We start from the raw sequence: 17,940 nt of genomic DNA, 5'->3' as shown, positions 1-17,940 counted from the left end.
AGGAGAGGAGAGGAGAGGAAGGAAAGGAAAGGAAAGGAAAGGAAAGGAAAGGAAAGGAAAGGAAAGGAAAGGAAAAGGGAAGAAAGAAAGAGTGAAGTCCTTCTGACCATAGGCTTGAGGTTCTGGTATGGGTTTGACCTCCTGGCTACCTAGATAAAAAGAGCTTTTGGGGGAAATAATTGAAAAGGAAGTTTCACAGGAAAGACAGTACTTATCTCAGCATGGAGCCCTGGGAGCAGGACCCCTGGACTTGCTGTGCAGCCCCTGAGGCCACAGACTGGACCACCGTCTACCACCACTTCAGCACTGTGTATCAAGAGCCCACTTCCTGCGATCTCCAGTGACCACTGAGCACACTGCCTGAGTGTGCAGCCCAGTGCGGGTGGAGAGTGGACACAGTGTCAGGCTTCGCCCTGTGGTTCTTGTACAAGCAGCACCTGGACTGTCAGAATCAAAGAGGACCACACAGCCCTCACATGGCCCTTCCTGAATATGACATCCTGGGCTGGCCCTCGGAAGCAGACAGAAGGTGGTCAAGTGGCCACTCTGAGCAGGGCTGACAGCTCTGTGCTATGTCTCTATGTCTTAGTTATTCAGAAGCCTGACTGTTCCATTAGATTGTTAGCTCTGTGAGGTGACACTTGTGTCTTCTGTGTTTTGTCACCAGACAAAGCAGGGAGTGCAGTCTGTGTTGCAGGAAGCAGTACAGGCGAGTTACCGAGTTACCCAGTTAAGGGTCATCCAGTGCTAGTTAGTAGAGTTGCCAAGGAATGGACAGGAGTTTGGTATCTCAGTTTAGTGTCTTCCTCTAAACACAAGAATGCGGAGCCGAGAGAGGTGAAGTGACTTCCCAGGGTCTCATGCTTGGCCCAGTGACACCAGAGCCAGTACCCAGGCTGAGGAGAAGCTGCTGGTGACAACGTTCTTGCTCTTCATGACACCCTGAGAGCCCCAGGGATGTCATCCACCGTGTCCATGCCATGGACCATGTCCCTCAAGCTTCTGTTTAAATCTCTGCCACTCCAGCTCCAACAGCCAGACAGCCAAACCAGTAAAAATTGAGAGTCCAAAACCTCAGTTCATTCTATCTGTAAAGTTATCAGAGAACCACAGAGGTGAACTATTGGCAGAGATAAAGCTAGAACCTTTCTAGAATGGATGAAGGAGACTGACCTGGGGATACAGGAGGTACAAGTGGAACAGGATAAATATAAACCAACCCACGCTGGTTCCAGAGACAGAGCACTTTCACAGCAGAGAGAGGACAAGCAGCACAGCTATGGGTAAAGAAAACTCAACAAAAAACCAATATGGAGGGTAGAAGAAAGCCCCCAGTGGTTTAAGAGCAACTGGTATAGAAGGCTCTGGTACACTCTTAAGATTTTTCTCTTTTCTTTTCTTTTTTCTTTCTTTCTTTTTTTTTTTTTTTTTTTTTTTACTACTACTATTACCCTTTGTAGTAATCTGTTAAAGCCAGTTGATCCTTTGGAAGTGAATAAGAGAAAATCATAGGAATACAAAGGAAACTATAATAACAATTCTTGTGTGTTAAGTAAAAGAAAGGTAAAATAAAATATTGTCAAACAAACAGTGAGCGTGTGCTGTTAACTGACGCTTCAGGAAACAACAAAAGATTTAATAAAGAAAAAAATGGATCTTAGGGGAGAGCTAGGTATGAGAAGGAAATTGGAACAATGACATTAATTAATATGAAGATAGTCCTAAAGAAAAATTGTTATAAAACAACCACAGCCTCCTAAACCAAGAGAAAACTGAGGCAAGTAAAACTATTTGGACATATTATCAAGTAAAATTAGAGACAGTTGACAAGAAATGAAGCTTCTAGAGTCCTTGCATTATTGAGAAAAGGATAAATCTGGTCATTAAATTTAGAGTCTGTTTAAAGATGAAGAAGTAAAGAAAGAATGTCAAACAGCCAAACCATCAGAAAAAGATGGGGGAGAAAGGAATGAAGAAAAATAGGTTGTCCAATTAGACACTTGGAGAAAAGAAATCAAGGAACACAGAAGTCAGGTAGACCCTGACAATGCATGTGAATAAGCCAAACTTGCCACTGAAGGCAGGGGTAGCCTGAAGCAATTGACCCAGTTCAGTTACGTGCTGTTCACAAAAACATCTTGCACACACACACACAAAGATTGATAGCAAACAGTTGGAATGAGACTTGTCAATAAAAATCTATTCAAAAGACAGCCTTTCAGGCAGAAATTACTGGAGATAAAGGAGAATCATTACATCACATAAAGAGTTAAATTCATGAAAAAATAGATAATGATGACAAATTTATACAAACCTAATAATATAGCCTCAAAATATATAAAGCACTGCAAGGTGAAATAGACAAATCACTTTAGTGTCAGATTTCATCTTGCCTTTCTCAGTAGCTGATGGATCAGTGCCATGAAAATTACATATACATTTGTGATCCTGTGGTCATCTGTATTGTTCTGCACATAACCATTAGAGATTATGTATTTTGTAAGCACACAAAAGATATTTACAAATGGTAAAAAATTGGCCATGAGCTGTACCACCAAGAAAGTAGCAAGTCAGAGTAATAAAAACTAGCCAGGTATGGTGGCACATGCTTATAATCCCAGCACTTAGAAGGCGGAGGCAGAGGATCGCTGGAGTTGGAGGCCAACCTGGGATACAGGACAAGACCCTGTCTCAAAAAAATAAAAAACAGAATAACAAAAGCCAATGTAATATAGCCTCCACTGACTGGTCAGAGAGCAGCAAAATTTTGAAATTAATGACCAGATGTTAAAAGAACAGCATCTATCAGTCAGAAATTTGAAAGGTTCAGAAATGGGGTAGTAGCTCTTTCCTTGAGGTCAGACTTCCATCTGTGGAGAAGGGAAGCCTGCAGGAGCTCCAGCCAGCTCTGTTGGGTGGACCTGCTTTGTGCTCCTGAGCCGTGCCCTCATCAAGAGGCCACGCGCTACATCTTATTTGTGCAGGCTTCTGAATGTCTTGGACGCAGCACAGCTGACCTGCCTAGCACTTGGTTTTATAAACAAGGATCTCACCAGGCCTGTGATAGGACTTTGGGGTATCTTTATTTTATTTTTGATGTTTTTTTCCCATAACCAAGGGTGACTTCTTCTATCAGGAAGGTAATATTTCACATTGATACTATTCGAGAAAAAATAACACACAGAATTTACATTATCACCAGTTTGGCTCTGGTTTAATCTTCATTTATTCAATCCCCTGGAGGGGCCTTTGAAATTGGGCAGTTCGCCTGGCATGCCAGCTGCTGTCATTCATGTGGGCACAGTGTGCCTTTGGCAATGCACTACCCTTTGCCTGATTTCAATAGCTACTTAATATTTTCCTGGCAGCTGTGGAACTCTACGGGCACAGAATTCTATTTCATGGAAATATTAAAAAGTCAACCCCCTTCCTACCCTGCTTGTATCCACAAGTCCCACCCACACAGAGAGACAGTAAAAGGTACAACCCTATATATCATGGTGTGCTTTATTTTATTTTTAATTTTTTATTTACTGGAATAAATATAAACTATTGGTATATTAGCAATGTAATACAAATAAGAGACCTCAGAGAGAGAGGGCTTCTCCCTTTCCCATGTGCCTTGGGGCTTTACCATTTTGCTGTCTGTCAAGGGTGGAATAACACAGATGTTTCAAAAACAATTGCAGTGGGGGGCAGAAAACAAAACAACTTATCTCCAGTGGTTCATGATTCATCTGACAGAAGCACCTCCAAGAAGTTCTTAAAATAAAGCGATAAATCAGACTTTTGTGTTTAAAGGAAGAGGTGGCCCCGGCGATGAAAGAGATGTTTATTTCATTTCAGCAGAGTTTGCAGAGCACAGGCTGGCGTGCCGATACCCTCTTCTGCTGTACTCTGTTATTGTTGGCTAAGGACTCTTGCATAACTCTTGGACTTTTGAAGTCCTCTGACATTTCATTTAATAAAACTAAATCCAGAGAGGTTAACATTTACGTCCTGCCAGTGGTGGACTTAGGCTCCAGATATGAGTATTCTGATTTCCAACAATGCTCTTTTCTTTTATTCCCAAGTTTTCTGTGCTTGATGTAATTTAAGACATTTCTGATTTCTCAGAAATTTCTAATGATGCTGACATTTCTGTGTAATTGTTAGGGTTTAGACAGAGAATGTCCTCTGAACATCTGCTGTATTTATCTGTGGGCCTTTTGGAAGGTGACTGGATCTTGGAGTGCTATACTCATGAGTGGATTTAAGGATTGATGAGTTCACAGCTGAATGTGATGCCAAAAGCTGTGGCCTGCTTGGCAGTGGTCACTGGGGGCATGACCTGGAAGGATGTACTCTTGTCTGGGCTACTCCCTTCTCTTTCTGCTTCTTGGCTGCTATATTATGAGCAGCTTTCTTCCACCATCCCCCTCTGCCATGCCATTTCTGCCTTGGAGCCTACTGACCATGGACTGAATCTTCTGAGACCGTGAGTGAAAATAAACCTCTCTTAAGTTGCAAAGTTAGGTGTTTTGTCGCAGTGATGGGAAGGGAAAGTGACTGGTGAAATAATAGGCTCAGCCTTGTTAGCAAGACTGTCAAAGCCTACATCTCCATTCTTCTGTCTGTGCTCCCTCCACCGCCACTGAGCATTTCTTGCTTTCCCTCAACATACCGGATTCTTTGTGCCTCTGGGTAAGAAGAACGGCTGAGCTGTTCCAGTGAACCTTAGTTCTCACCAGGTCAGAAATGTTGTGGCTCCAAGCTCTGCCAACTCCTCCCGAAGATGCTTCCTTTTCTCTTGGCTAGAGCAGCTTCTGCTTCTCTGTGCTTTGATATCACTTGGATGTCACAAACTGAACTCTGTGGACTGTGGCCATGGCTGCCTTGTTCCATGGATCTTTGCCTCTGTCTCTCTGTGTTATGGGCTCTGCCTTCTGTATTTTCCTCAGGTCCTGGAGTTCTGCACATAGTTTCGTACAAGAGGAAGCATAAGGCCATGTGACAGGTTCCAAGCTACCTGGCCCCCTAGAGGCAGCAGGAGCCTTATCCCAGGTGCGATGACACACTTGCACATAGGCAAAGGTGACACATGGGCCGGGGTGCATTCTGCTGTCCCCTCCCCTTCTCCTTTACTTGTGAGGCTGGGAGCCAGGGAAGAAGGTAATGCCTGCTGGATTTTGTGGGCTCTTGTGAGCCTCTGTCTATGACAGCAGGGTGGAATGAATTAAGAAAAGTGTCCTGAGAGATCACGAGCCATGAAGAAAGCAGAGAGACTCTCCTGGAGCTCTCTGTGGAGATAAAATGTGAGTTGGGGCTCAACCATGACACCTTGGCCCCAACACTCTGACCTGAACCCCAGTGGAGGTCAGGATAGACCACATCACATCTCAGGGACTGGAGCTTCAGTCTCGCTGTGTATCCCAGCTGTTCCTCAGAAGTATTTACTTAGTGAGAACATCTGGGAGGGTGCCCAAACAGGTGACAAGTGTAGGCCATGTAAGCACTAGGTGACATTGCTTTAGGGGACAGCAGGTGGCTATGAGTGGGTGTAGGAGGGGGTTGCTCCATGAGGACAGTGGAGTCCAGCAAGCTCTGGGCCACATGTTACATGCTGAGGGGGCTTGGACTGTCCCCTGCAAAGTGCCCTTCGAGTCTGCTGGGAACAGCGGTGCCCATGGACAGGTGGAAGAGGATGCCCTCAGTTCCTCTACCAGTGGTGCTCTTTGTTTGTAACTGTATTTGGTTATGAACTTACAGGGCAGGGGGTGGTGATCAGCCCCCTCAAAAGAAGAAGGGAACGGCCAGGTTTTATGTAATTTTATTTTTTCCAAATTAAGCAATTTCAATTATTAAAGTGCAAAAGAAAGTGAGACTAGTCCTATGCCCTTGAAGGAAATTGTATAAAAATACTCTAACAGTCATCCTTCTGTATCCTTTAGTTCCGTATCTGTGGGTTCCAGCAGCCATATGTTAAAAATACTCAGAAAAAAATGTATCCATGCTGAACCTGTGGATACTTTTTCTTGTCATAGTTCCCTCAACTATGCAGCATATCAACTATTTACATAGCATTTACATTAGATTAGGTAGTATAAATAAATTAAAGTATTTCCAAGGGCCTGCATAAGCTATATGCAATATGTACACTACTTTTTATAAGGGAATTGTGTGTCCCTGAAGTTTGGATTCTGAAGGGAGCAAACTAAATCTACATGGAATGTGTTCTTCCTATAAATAAATGTATCTCAGCAAGGTAACTTTTAGTTTCTAAAACTTACAGGAGCATTTCTAAACCCAGGGAAACTTAACAGTTTCTCTCCTACTGGGCACTTAGGGTGTTTCCAATGTTTTGCTATTATAAACACTGTGAAGAACATCCTTAAAAATAAATCATTGTGCACATCCTGTTATTTCTTTAGGATAAATTTCCAGAAGTGGAATTTTTAAGCCAGAGACTTTGCACATTTTTAAAGACATCTCAAAGGTGTGGGTAAATTGTTTATCAGAAAAGTCATAGTGAGTTATACTTATAATGGCAATAATCAAGAACGACATTTCTTTCACCAGCCCGATGTGAGAATTTTAGAGGTAAAGACATTATAGGTTGAGAAGTTGGTCTCTGGGATCATGCACATAATTCCCTTAAGGGAATTGGATGAGCCATGATTACCCTGGGTTAGCAGAGGACATCATTGTAGGGGTGGACCAATGGGTCCTAGGGACTTCTCTTTAGAGCTGTCTTGCTAAGATGTCATTTCACCATTCAACACAGAGCTGGTGACTTTCAGGCAAGATTTTTGCTTATTCCTCATTTTGAGGTTCTCTGGTTCTACCATACAGAGAAGAAAATCCATTTCCAGAATGAGCTTGTTCTGAGAAATAGTTATACCCATAAACAGATTCCATGTTGGTAAAAGCAAAGCAAAACAAACAAGGAAGGAGTTTTAACTAATCCCCCGCAGCTGAACTTTCAAGGACAGACTTGGGTGAGACTGGGGGTAGCATGGGTTTCTGTCTATCTGCGAGTGTGTTTAAACTGTCCCCAGCTCAGAGCCAAAGATAAAGAGAAGTTGAATTAAGGATATCCTACATCCTTGATATAATCTGGTTTTGTATAAGAAGGAACCCTCAGATGCCATTTAAAACGAAAAGCAGAAAACCAACCTATGAAAACAATCTGGCATTTTGAGCATTTATCCATGAAAGCAAAATGCTAACCCAAAACCAAAGAGCACTTGGAACTTCAGTGCGCTGGACTGGACCCCCTGACTGTTCCAGAGACACAAGCAGTGATCACAAACTAACAAAACATCCCCAAGCATCTGGATTACTGTGCGTGTGCACACCTTTCTGTGAACACCATCATTTGCGTCTTTGTAGATGCTTCCTTTGCAGAAAATCCTTCAGTGTGCTGTTCCCCATGCTTGGGCTGTTGCTTTACAGTGAGTTGCTATGCAACCGGTTGAACACCAGTTCTCAGGGGTCAAGCTGAAGCTACCCGTGCCCTGGTATGACCCCAGACCCGGGCTTCCGTGGGTGTAAAGTGCTGGCGAAGTGAAGTGTGCTCTGGCTCAGCATGTTTCTGAGTCCGCATTTCTAATGAAATCCAGGGCCGTCAAGGGTGGAGGACCTCACTCTGAGTTGTGAGGTATGGCCAGGTGGGCTGAACTTTGGCCACGGTCTTAGTCACTTTCTTGTCACTGGGACAAAATACCCGACACCCACAATTTAAAGAGAAAAGGTTTATTTAGGCTCACATTTGTAGTCCATGGTCACCTGCTTCAAGGAAGAAATGGCACGGCAGAAGGGTCTGGAGAGCTGCTCACACCGTAGCAGCCAGGAAGCAGGAAGGGAAGGGAAGGGCTGCAGAAGGAGATAACCCTTCTGGTCACTCCCCGGTGGCCACCTCTTCCAATCAGACCCCACGTCCCAGCAGCGAGTCAGCTGCAGCACCCCCGCAGTTCAGTCACTCACTCTCAATCTAACCCATATCACCGCCCAGTGGAATCACCATGGGAGCTCACACCTCTCTGTCCGGGCTGCCCTGCACCCTAACAATCCAGCATCATCGCTGAGATGAGGCAGGCTCAGTTTTTCAGTCTCCCCACAGGGCCGCAGGGCTGTGGAGCAGTGCAGAGTCCTGGTGGACCGGAAGCCAGTACTTCCCCTGGGAACTGGCTCCCTCCTGCAGGGGAGGCCTACGACTGCTTACTGGCTGACCATATCTGCCTGAATTAACGTGGTTACATCTTGAAAATAGAGCGCTGAGTGCCCAAGGCATGGCAGATGCTAACTTTAAAACTACAGGCAGCATGTGAAGCTGCTGTGGGGAGAGCACTGAAATATGCGTAGGAATGGGGTACGCACCTGCTTCAGGAGAGGAGCGGCCTCTAGGTGTCCGGAGGACAGTGGAATGTGGGCTGGGCTCTGCTAGACTTGAAGTAATTTTTTTCTTATAACACTGGGGATTCAACAAAGGACTTTCGCACTCAGCTACATCTGCAATCTTTTTTTTTTTTTTTTGTGGTACTGGAAATCAAACTTAGGACATTGTGCTTGCCAGGCAGGCACTTGTGCCACTGAGCTATATCCCCAGCTACATCTACAATCTTGTTAATTTATTTTATTTGTTTGTTTTGAGACAAGAGTTCACTACATTGCCGTATTGCCTGGGGTTGGCTTGAACTTGCCATCCTCTAACCTCAGCCTCCCAAGAAGCTGGGATGACAGGTGTGCACCACCATGCCAAATTAACTCTTCGTATAAATATACCAGTAGTTGTTTAGGGAAGGAGAATTTTCTTTGATGCTCATGCATGTTTTAATGAATGCGTTAAAATGAAGAAATGAAAAAGCCTGATCCCTACAAGAAAATGTATCTGAGCCACAGAATAAGCTGGTGATATGAATGACCCTCATCTTCCAGAACAGTCCTCTCTAGAGACGCTGCCGGCTAGCTGTGACTTGGTTGCTCTCTTTTCCCCAGGACACCCTCTTTGGAGCAGTGGCTGAGCCTGGCCTGCAGCTGGCACTTCTTGGGGCTGCTCTGGGGCTGGGGTACAGTCCCTCTGGAGTCCACTCTTCCGGGAAACTTGTCTTCTGGAGTTGATTGAGTGCATTCTCTGCCCTTTCAGACCCGACACTGTGGAGCACAGACCACGTCCGGCAGTGGCTGGAGTGGGCGGTGAAAGAATACAGCCTCCCGGATGTGGACGTCTTACTGTTCCAGAACATCGACGGGAAGGAGCTGTGCAAAATGACTAAGGACGACTTCCAGAGGCTCACCCCGAGCTACAACGCTGACATCCTCCTCTCTCACCTCCACTACCTCAGAGAGAGTAAGCGCCTCCCTCCCTCCGTAGGGCCCATGCTTGTCCCCTGGGTCCCTATGGGCCTGAGCCTCCAGGAGTTCAAACTGGGCTGTGGATGGTGTCTTCCCGCACTCGCTCAGTGTCCTGTGCAGGACATGAGGACACCACAACGCAGGCGGATGGCTTGTGTCACCTGCTGAGACGCAGTCAATGCTCTTCTCTGAGGCTGGAGGGTCACCCCAGCCCTCCATGGCCTGCTCTTGGCTTTCTGCCACTAGGAAAGGGAATGTCGTAGACAAAGGTCATGCACTCACCAGTCTCATGATGCCCCGCTCTGAAAGAGAAGCAGAATAGAAAGGTACTCGCCTCACAGCAATTATGGGGTTTCTTCCCCAAAGCTAAGCCAAGACCCCTTCCTGTCCAGCCTGGCCACAGAATGAGGGAGGTGTTTCTGTTTGGCACCAGGAGAGTTGGCTTAACCCGACGTGGATGGGAATGGCGTGGTGGGTTAGAGGCATGAATCCAGAATGTCTGCTGCATGCTTTGATTTGGACAATGCCAAGCATGGAGGCAGGGGAGAGAAGGAAAAGGTGGGGAGGAGGGAATCCCTTGATTGCTTTGCCTGGCATCCCAACCATTTCTCCCCTGGAAAAGATGCCCTGTTGAGGTTTTAACACAATAACCAGCAGCTAGGTGGTGCGGGTGTTTTCAGCAGTCCAGGACATCAGGGTGGTGGAGGGGGGTGTTTTCCTTTCTTCTTTCCTGCCTTTCTTCTTTCTTCCTCTTTTTTTAAAGAAAGGTAATTCTCTCTCTTTTTCATTTTGATGTTGCTTTTTGTTTTGTTTTGTAGCTCCTCTTCCACATTTGACTTCCGATGATGTTGATAAAGCCTTACAAAACTCTCCGCGGTTAATGCATGCTAGAAACACAGGTAATGCTGGGCCCGACCCGCCCAAGGGTAAGCACAGGGTCCTGTCCCTAGGGTCCTGGCTGCAGCTGCCTGCTTTCTGGTGAAAGCCTCAACAAGTCACAGCATCCGGAGGGGAGAACACAGAGATGGATGCATGCCTGGTCCTTCCGTGTGGCGAAGCCCTCTTGGTGTCTGAGCACCTTCTTTCTCCTCTTAGGCCATCAGAAGTTTCCTTTTAACCAGAGTTAGCCAGATCTGAAGCCTCCCTTTGCTCAATTACAATCTTCCGCTATTTATCCCGAAATATCCGCTCTGCTGATTGTAAGAACTAAAAGCATGTGTAGTAGAAAGGCGCCCTGAGTAATCTCCACCCCACCCATTTTTATTCTCAAAGGAATGTTCACTAGGACCAATGGAAGGTTTTTCTTTTCTGATATACCTGTAGGCCATTGGACTAGTCTTTATTTAATGTGCTGGCAGATTTGTAGATTTGCAAAAAGGCAGTAGGAGGCCGTGTCTGTCATTTTCGTGTGAGCTTGCGTCCCAAGGGAAACTGCTCTACCCTTGGGGGACCTGAGGTGGAGGTCGTCACTAACACGATGCCTCCCTTTGCTGCTTCTAACCGCCAGTCCCATGTTGGTGTCTGTATGGTGCCTGAGCCTCGTAGGGCTTAACATAGTGCTTTGTCCTGGCTAACTTCACCCCTGTGCCTCTGGCTGGCAGGCAGGGCTGGCTTCTCTGAAAGGTGCTCTGCGTTTGCATCTGCGTCCACTTCCTCCCAGTGAGGGAGTCACAGCAGACGCATGGCCGTGAGTTGCTGACCCCTGAGTCAGCCTAGGGGACCCACTGTGGCTCCCTGGGCTGGGAGGAGGTCAGGATGGCTGGGAAGGCCCTGTGACCCCTTACAAGCAATAAGCCAACTCCCGGGCTGCCCTCAGAGAGAAATACAGCCATTTCCCAAATATTGACCATTATTTGAAAATGTACAGTGTGAATGAGTCTCAGTTTGAATATGACCATGAGATGCTGGTTTATCTCAGTCTTCTGTACTCACAATATTGTGCTTTTAATGTAATATAAAACAAAAAAGCTTAAATTGGCAGTACACCTTTTTGATTTATGTCCTATGTATGTACCTATTAGGGAACTCGGGGCCAGAAATAATCAACAACTTAGACAAAGTCATTTCCTCCTCTTAGGAAACACATTTGAGCAATACACATTTTCTGTTCATTGTATACTGTGTGCAAAAGTCTTTAACAGGGAGTGAAATTTTTAAAAAAATCTCTGACTTCATTAATTTTATTATTGTTAAACACAGAAGTAATCAAAGACCAGGACAACACATTCCAAACGGGCTGCCCGTTGCAAAGGGAATTTTCTCAGCTGACGAGGCGAGAGTTGATTGAAAGGGAGAAAGAGAAAACACGCATTTGAAAAGAGACGTGGATTAATTTTTAATAAGATCCATATAGTCTTAGGCGAAATATTTGCAATTCTTTGGTTCTACTTTCCAAGAGGTCTGTAAAGTATTTTATGGATTTTTATACAATTTGCAAAAAAAAAAGCACCGTAGAATTTTTTTTAATAAAATGAGATTGCTCGCGGAAAGCGGGTGGAGCTGTAGAACCGGAACCCTGTCACAAATGGAGCACAGCCGCAGCTACGTCTCCGTTGGTGCTCAGAGCCCGTCTCTGCTCCGCGTGCTTGTTCAGGTCTCCTGAGGTCTCAAGCAGCCTCCGAGGCCTCCTCCTCCGTGGCCCGGGGCAAAGGAGACTGGGCACTGATGCTGAGTGGACAGCTACCACAAAAGACCTTCACGTGTTTTGTTTTTCCTTTTGTCTGCAGGGGGTGCAGCTTTTATTTTCCCAAATACTTCAGTATATCCCGAAGCTACGCAAAGAATTACATCTAGGCCAGGTATGCCAACAGCCCTGGGTACTGTTCCTTGGACAGATGCGCCCTCATCTGTCCCCTCCCGGCCAGACCCTGCTGAGATCTGGGACCCAAGGCCCTCGATAGAATTGCTGATCCTGAATCTGACATGGACTCCAGCAGTTCCATTGCTGCCTCTGTTGATTTGCAAAGGAAATTCAGCCAAACGGTTGCATTCAGAGCCCACACTAAAGGTGCTGGACTCTGGGTCAGGGCAGCTCTGGAGACAGGCGAAGAACTAGCAAGCGGTCCACTTTCCAGTTAATGGAGGGATCAATGTGCCATCTGTCCCCACAAAGCAAGAGGATTCCTCAAGCCAGCAGTGGCCAGATCCTCAGCTTATCGTGAGAGGCTTGTAGACCACAAGCATGAATAGATAACATTTAGCTCTGAATCTTTCTGTGTAATTTCTTTAATTAGGAAATTGCATGCCATTCATGCCAGAATAAACAGGTATCCGGTGTCTGTGAGTGCCAAGCATGAAGTCAGATTCTGGGAATTTAAAGATGAACTGTACCGAAATGCTGTCCCTGTTAGGAATGCTTGTGTGAGCTGAGCGTGGTGGAACATACTTGTAACCCCAGGACTCTGGGAAGCTGAGGCGGAAGGATTGCAAGTTCAAGCCCAGCCTAAAAGTTGTGTGGCTCCTCGGCTTAGCTTGTTATTTCTTGGGTGCCTCTCGGGTGCCAGCCACAGAGGGCACAGCAGTGCGTGAGCTCAATGTTTATCTAAAGCTCTGGATGTTTCAAGAGAACAAACTGGAGCCAGAGAGATAGACAGGAACTCGTACGTGTTCAACCTAGTGCTGGATTTTGCAGAAGAGGCACGCAAGTAACTGTAAACCCCAGAGGCCATCAGGGCAGAAAGGAAAGAAAGTGGCTCCAAAGGCAGAAGTGGGAAGCTTTCCAGAGGAACAGATACCTGCCATGAAAGGGTTCCACCTGTGCCAGGGGGCAGGTTGGGCATTTCAGAGCAGGGTGTAGCATCCCCTAGGTGGGGATTATGACAGCCTGTGAGCTCAGGGTCTTTATTCTAGCTTTGCAGCTGCAGGCATGGTGGGTCCAGGCAGTGTGCTCATGCTGCCTTAGCCGTACGTGAGTCTAGAGCTCACACCTTCCTAGACCCAACCACACTTCACGATGAGGTTGGTCGGTCACATGTCCAGACTGCACATGTTTTGATGAGGATGATCCAACATGCCAGGCTGGAAGCTCTTTCTGTCCATTGGGGAAGCCGGGCTGGGGGCTGAGAAGCAGGAATAAAGAATCTTTCCTGCTGCTCTTAGCCTGGCACTGCGCTGTGACAGCTGTGGGCACTTGGGGCTGGCAATATTCTCTTCCCCAACCTACGAGAATGGGTTGGTTCCTGGTCCCGGGATCAGGGAGGAAGGGCTTAGTCAGAACATCCAGAGTCCTCCCTGCAACCGTGCCAGGCCTCAACAGCCACGGACTAGTCCTTCTGGGTTGGTGACCTCTGTCCTGTTAGAGGTCATTTCAGTGTGGACAGGACCCAGTGTCTGCAGAAAACTAGACTGACCCTGAAGAATCCTGCCGCGTACAAAGGCTGATCCAAATATACAGTGAATGTCTAAATTTTACAAGTGGTTATTACAGTAAAAGACATTGGCACGAATCTCCCTCAAAATGCTCTGCCTCCCTCGGATAACACTTTTATCCTATCATTCTTGCTACTTTCTGAGGCAGCTCTGGAAATCCTCTTTCGTGAGTGTCTTTACTGGGTATCACAAACTCGTAAAAACATGAAACTGTGTTCTCGTCCACCTTATTCACCAGATCTGGCACCATGTGACTTCTAGCTCTTTCCCAAAGTTAAAACTACCGTGAGAGGGAAATATTTTGAATTGATTCAGGACATCAAGCCATCCAGGACAGAGTAAGTAAAGACACTCAGGAAAGAGGATTCCAGAGCTGCTGCAGAATATGGCAAGAGTGATGGGACGAGTGGGTTCAAAGTGAGGAGAAGGATTTTGAGGGGGATTCATGTCAGTGTTTCTATTCATACTTTAAAAATAACTTACTCATTTTTAAAATTTATTTAATGCTGTTTCATGGATGTTACCAGGGAGTTGCAGGGCTAGGGTTTGTGAGCTGCTGTTGTGAGTGGGTTAAAAGGCCGTGACACTGGCCAGATCTGTGGGCACAATCCACTGATCTGACCAACCAGCTGGCTGTGCCATGCCCCAGTAGACCCCGGGCCTACGATTTCAGTGTTTTAGTTGATTCGAAGGTGTGGTCCACCCAGGTGTATGGAGAGAGGGTGGCAGCGAAGCTGACGGCTGCTTTCTTCATTGCCTCAGCCTGGGACAGGCGAGGGTAGCCAACTGCATATGTTACTGTCACCCCAAGGTGCCCTATGGTGGCCCCATCACATGACTTGGAAGAGTGCTCACTCACTCCCAATTCCCCATTGCTAGCGCAGTTTGTCACTGAGACTCAGCTTGCATCGGAGGAAATGCCTACTTTGATGACTGTCTCTGTGATTATGAAAGGAAATACAAACACTAACATCAGATCTGTAGAGAATTGTTGATCTGGATAAATAAGCCAGAGAACTATTTCCCATGGGCTGGATTTAGGGATTTGACCTTGGAGAAGAGAATTAGCTGTTGACTTTGGTCCGCCCACTGTCAAGTAGTCACCCTTGCTGCAGTGGCTGGTGCTCTGACAGTCTGGATGGTGCACAGGAGAGCTTTAGGATGCAACAGAGGGGGTGAGCTTTGTCTCACTCATTCTCAGAGCTGTAAGAATCACAGAGGATGGGTGGGGGGATCTGCCCCTCTCCCTGAAGTCAGTGGTCTCCAGTCCTTTCAGAAGAGGTGAGTGTTTGTGGACTCTTCCTTAGAGAGTCCCTGGAGGTAGAGACCCAATTTCTTGTCCCCTGTGCACTTGTACCCTCCTGGAGTGCTCTTCATATCTGCTGCACTTCTCCAGCCCCCACCCACAGATTCAGAGGACTCTGGGTGCTGACCCAGAAGCCAGCCAGGGTCCTTGGTAGCCACTCTGTTTAGACCGGAATCTGTCCCTTCTCTGAGAGAAGAAACGTAATGGTCTCCAAGTTGTGCTGGTTTGGATGAGGCCACGTTCTTGCTTCTCCAGCCCAGCTTGTTTCCTGTTATTTCTTCTCTGTCTCCTTCCTCTCCTTCCTTCCTGGGCTCACCTTGTCCTGGGCTGCCACTCAAACCTACCTTTTCCCTTTCTGCAAACGGACCACTCACTCCAGAGCCTGCTTGCTTCCCTGTCGTGTGACGTTTCAGCCACGTCTACAGTTGGCCAAGGCTGTTCAGTGACCTTGCAGGGAGCCACCTGGGGACACCCTTTCCCTTCCTTTGTTCATTGCTCACCCCTTCTCTTCCTGGGCTTGTTTCTAGTACTTTCCCACACTTTGCTGATGCAAAACATACCTTCTTCTATGGCCTCTGTGGAATTAGCATGTAGACTGGTCCCTGCTGTTGTAAAGCATTAATTAGCACATAGACATATCATTTTGCAGTGTGATTTTGTGATCATTACCTTATGATGCTCTCTGCATTTCTCAGGTTTATGCAGTTATACTGGAAATGCTTTCCCCACCTCCTCTGTAACTCCCAGCTCTTTTGCTGAATGCAGTCTCAGGTGAAGTAGCAAGAACAGGGACAGGTGCGATTCATAGTCTTGCAAGCGTTTGACCTCACCTTGCACCACCCTGCCTGTCCTCTTAGGAGCAGATCATGGGAAAGATCACATTCTACAGTAACCTCTTCCTTTCCTCCCTCATCACCATGACAACCCAAACACCGCGTTATCCGTCTGGGATAGTATCAAAAGGGACCAGAGAGTGTAACCTGAACACAGAGCTTTGACTTTGAGGCCAGTGTTCGTTGAGTTTCCTAGCTTACGCCTCCCTTGAAGCTCACAGTTTGGTGCTGCTCAGTGACCAAGGGTGGTGGGACAGACTCACTGCTGCGCCTCAGCGAGGTGCTCTGCAAAGCCCGTATCTTGGCAGAAGGCTCCAGACACTTCCTTGCTTCCCTTAGCTCTGCTGTATCCCTGTAGCTCTTCACACTCAGACAAGAAGGGAATGCAGATGGCTCCCAGATCTCCTTATTGAGACAGGACTTTGGAAGACTCTAGAAAGATCTGGAGAAAGACAAGAGAGAGCAGCTCAATTATGCCAGCATTGGCTCCATCCGTTCCTTCCATTTCCCAGGCGTTTATAGATTGGTTCTGGGCAATGGTTCTTGGTCTTCCTAACTTGCCTTCCTCAATGCACAGGGTGAAGATGAACCTGTCCCTTCTCATGCAGCCCCACCAGGGACTTCCTGGGTTGCTGTGATAGCATGACATGGGTCCTACAGAATGAGGATGAGCTGTGTGGTCACCCAAGCTCAGCACTCGAGAAAGAAAAGTAGATGTGTGCAGGGAGAGAGAGCTTCGGGGCCCCTCTGCAGTGACATGGATGACAGGAGCACGCAAACTTAGTGGAGCTGAACCCTCATAGCAAGCACAGCCAGGATGCTGCGCTGAATCATGGGTGTCTCGGGAAAGATACGGTGGGGTGGAGGCTCACCCAGAATCAGAAACTGATCCCAGCATCCAGGAAATCAGTAAAGGCTTTAGCGGGGAGGACTGACACCAGTCAGACTCGCTCTTTGTATCTCCATGGTTTTATTCTTCTGGATCATGGCATACGAGATGCTTCTGTGGTCGCCCCAAGCTGTGTATGAAAGCACATTTATAAAGTTCAGTGTTTGTGCACAGAACTTCTACAGATGAAATAGCAGAAGGGATGCCAGAGAGCAGCCTTCGCATACCCAGGACCTTCTGCCTAGTGTGTGAGTTAATTACCAGCAGGATAGAACTGAAGAGAAATGGAGAGGCTGTGAAAATCATGACCAACGATTAATTGTATAATCAGCTGTTTTTGTGGGTGGTACTTGGGATTGAACCCAGGGCTTTCACACTGAACCACTTCCCCAACCCTTTTTAAATTTTTTTTCTTTTGAGGCATGTCAGCCATAATTTGCCCATGCTGGGCTTAAACTTACGATCCTCTTGACTTCAGCCTCCCAGAGTGCTCGGATTACAGGCGTGGGCTACTATGCCAGGCTTCAAGTCTATTTTATTAGAAGTCCTGTGCTCAGCTATCAGTAAAGGACAAATAGCAAAAATACATGAATTAGTGATTTTTCAAGCAGGCGAGAGCAGCTAGAAATACTCAACACAGGCTCTGTGTTGGGGCGGCGTAGCTGATAGACTGGTCGCCCTGTGTGTCCCTGGCTCAGCTAGGCTCAGTTTCGTGCTTCCTTGATGTCACACCCCACAGCAGGGGGCTTGGTGCCTGGAACATGTGATCAGTAGCTGATAAGGAAGCACTGGCCCAGAAAGACACAAAAGAAAACAAAAGCCTGCTTATCTTCCAGGGCATATGTTCATCATTGTTCATACAAACATGTCAGAGGCTCGGCTGAAAATTAGACTCGACTTAACGTGGTTGAGTTCCTGACTTCTTTTTAAGGGGGGTGGGACATGAGATTATTCATCCTACAGAGAATTTTATGAATAAAGAGGTTCAAAATATTTTTGCAGTCACAGTTGGGTGTTTAATATTTTCCAGCGCCTTTTCTGCTTTCACAAATCGCTGCTGACCCACCCCCCAGCGCCTGCGCACAAGTTCCACTCCTGGTCCCATACCTCAGGCAAAAGCAGTCACCTTAGAACGCTTCCTGGGTTTTTAAAAATTCTTAAATTTTTCCTGCACGCTCAGGATAGCATTACTCAAATCATGAGCTGCAGGA

General features: G+C 46.7%; 1 protein-coding gene across 4 annotated transcripts in view; it reads left to right on the top strand.

The window, feature by feature from the left end:
• Erg (v-ets avian erythroblastosis virus E26 oncogene homolog) overlaps positions 1 to 17,940 on the top strand; it is a 241,204-nt gene that overhangs the window by 208,022 nt on the left and 15,242 nt on the right. For 3 of the 4 annotated variants that reach the window (XM_013504784.1, XM_005375761.2, XM_005375759.2), the window contains 3 exons: positions 9,125 to 9,328; positions 10,152 to 10,232; positions 12,060 to 12,131. In XM_013504784.1, coding sequence (XP_013360238.1) covers positions 9,125 to 9,328; positions 10,152 to 10,232; positions 12,060 to 12,131 — 357 coding nt within the window. The remainder of the gene's footprint in view (positions 1 to 9,124; positions 9,329 to 10,151; positions 10,233 to 12,059; positions 12,132 to 17,940) is intronic. The other variant, XM_005375760.2, reaches the window with a different exon arrangement.

The sequence above is a fragment of the Chinchilla lanigera genome, unplaced genomic scaffold, assembly GCF_000276665.1.
Source record: "Chinchilla lanigera isolate Chin_1 unplaced genomic scaffold, ChiLan1.0 scaffold00006, whole genome shotgun sequence".
NCBI classification, from domain to species: domain Eukaryota; kingdom Metazoa; phylum Chordata; class Mammalia; order Rodentia; family Chinchillidae; genus Chinchilla; species Chinchilla lanigera.
The sequence above is the reverse complement of the archived record's forward strand: the minus strand, read 5'-3'. Positions and strand labels throughout refer to the sequence as shown.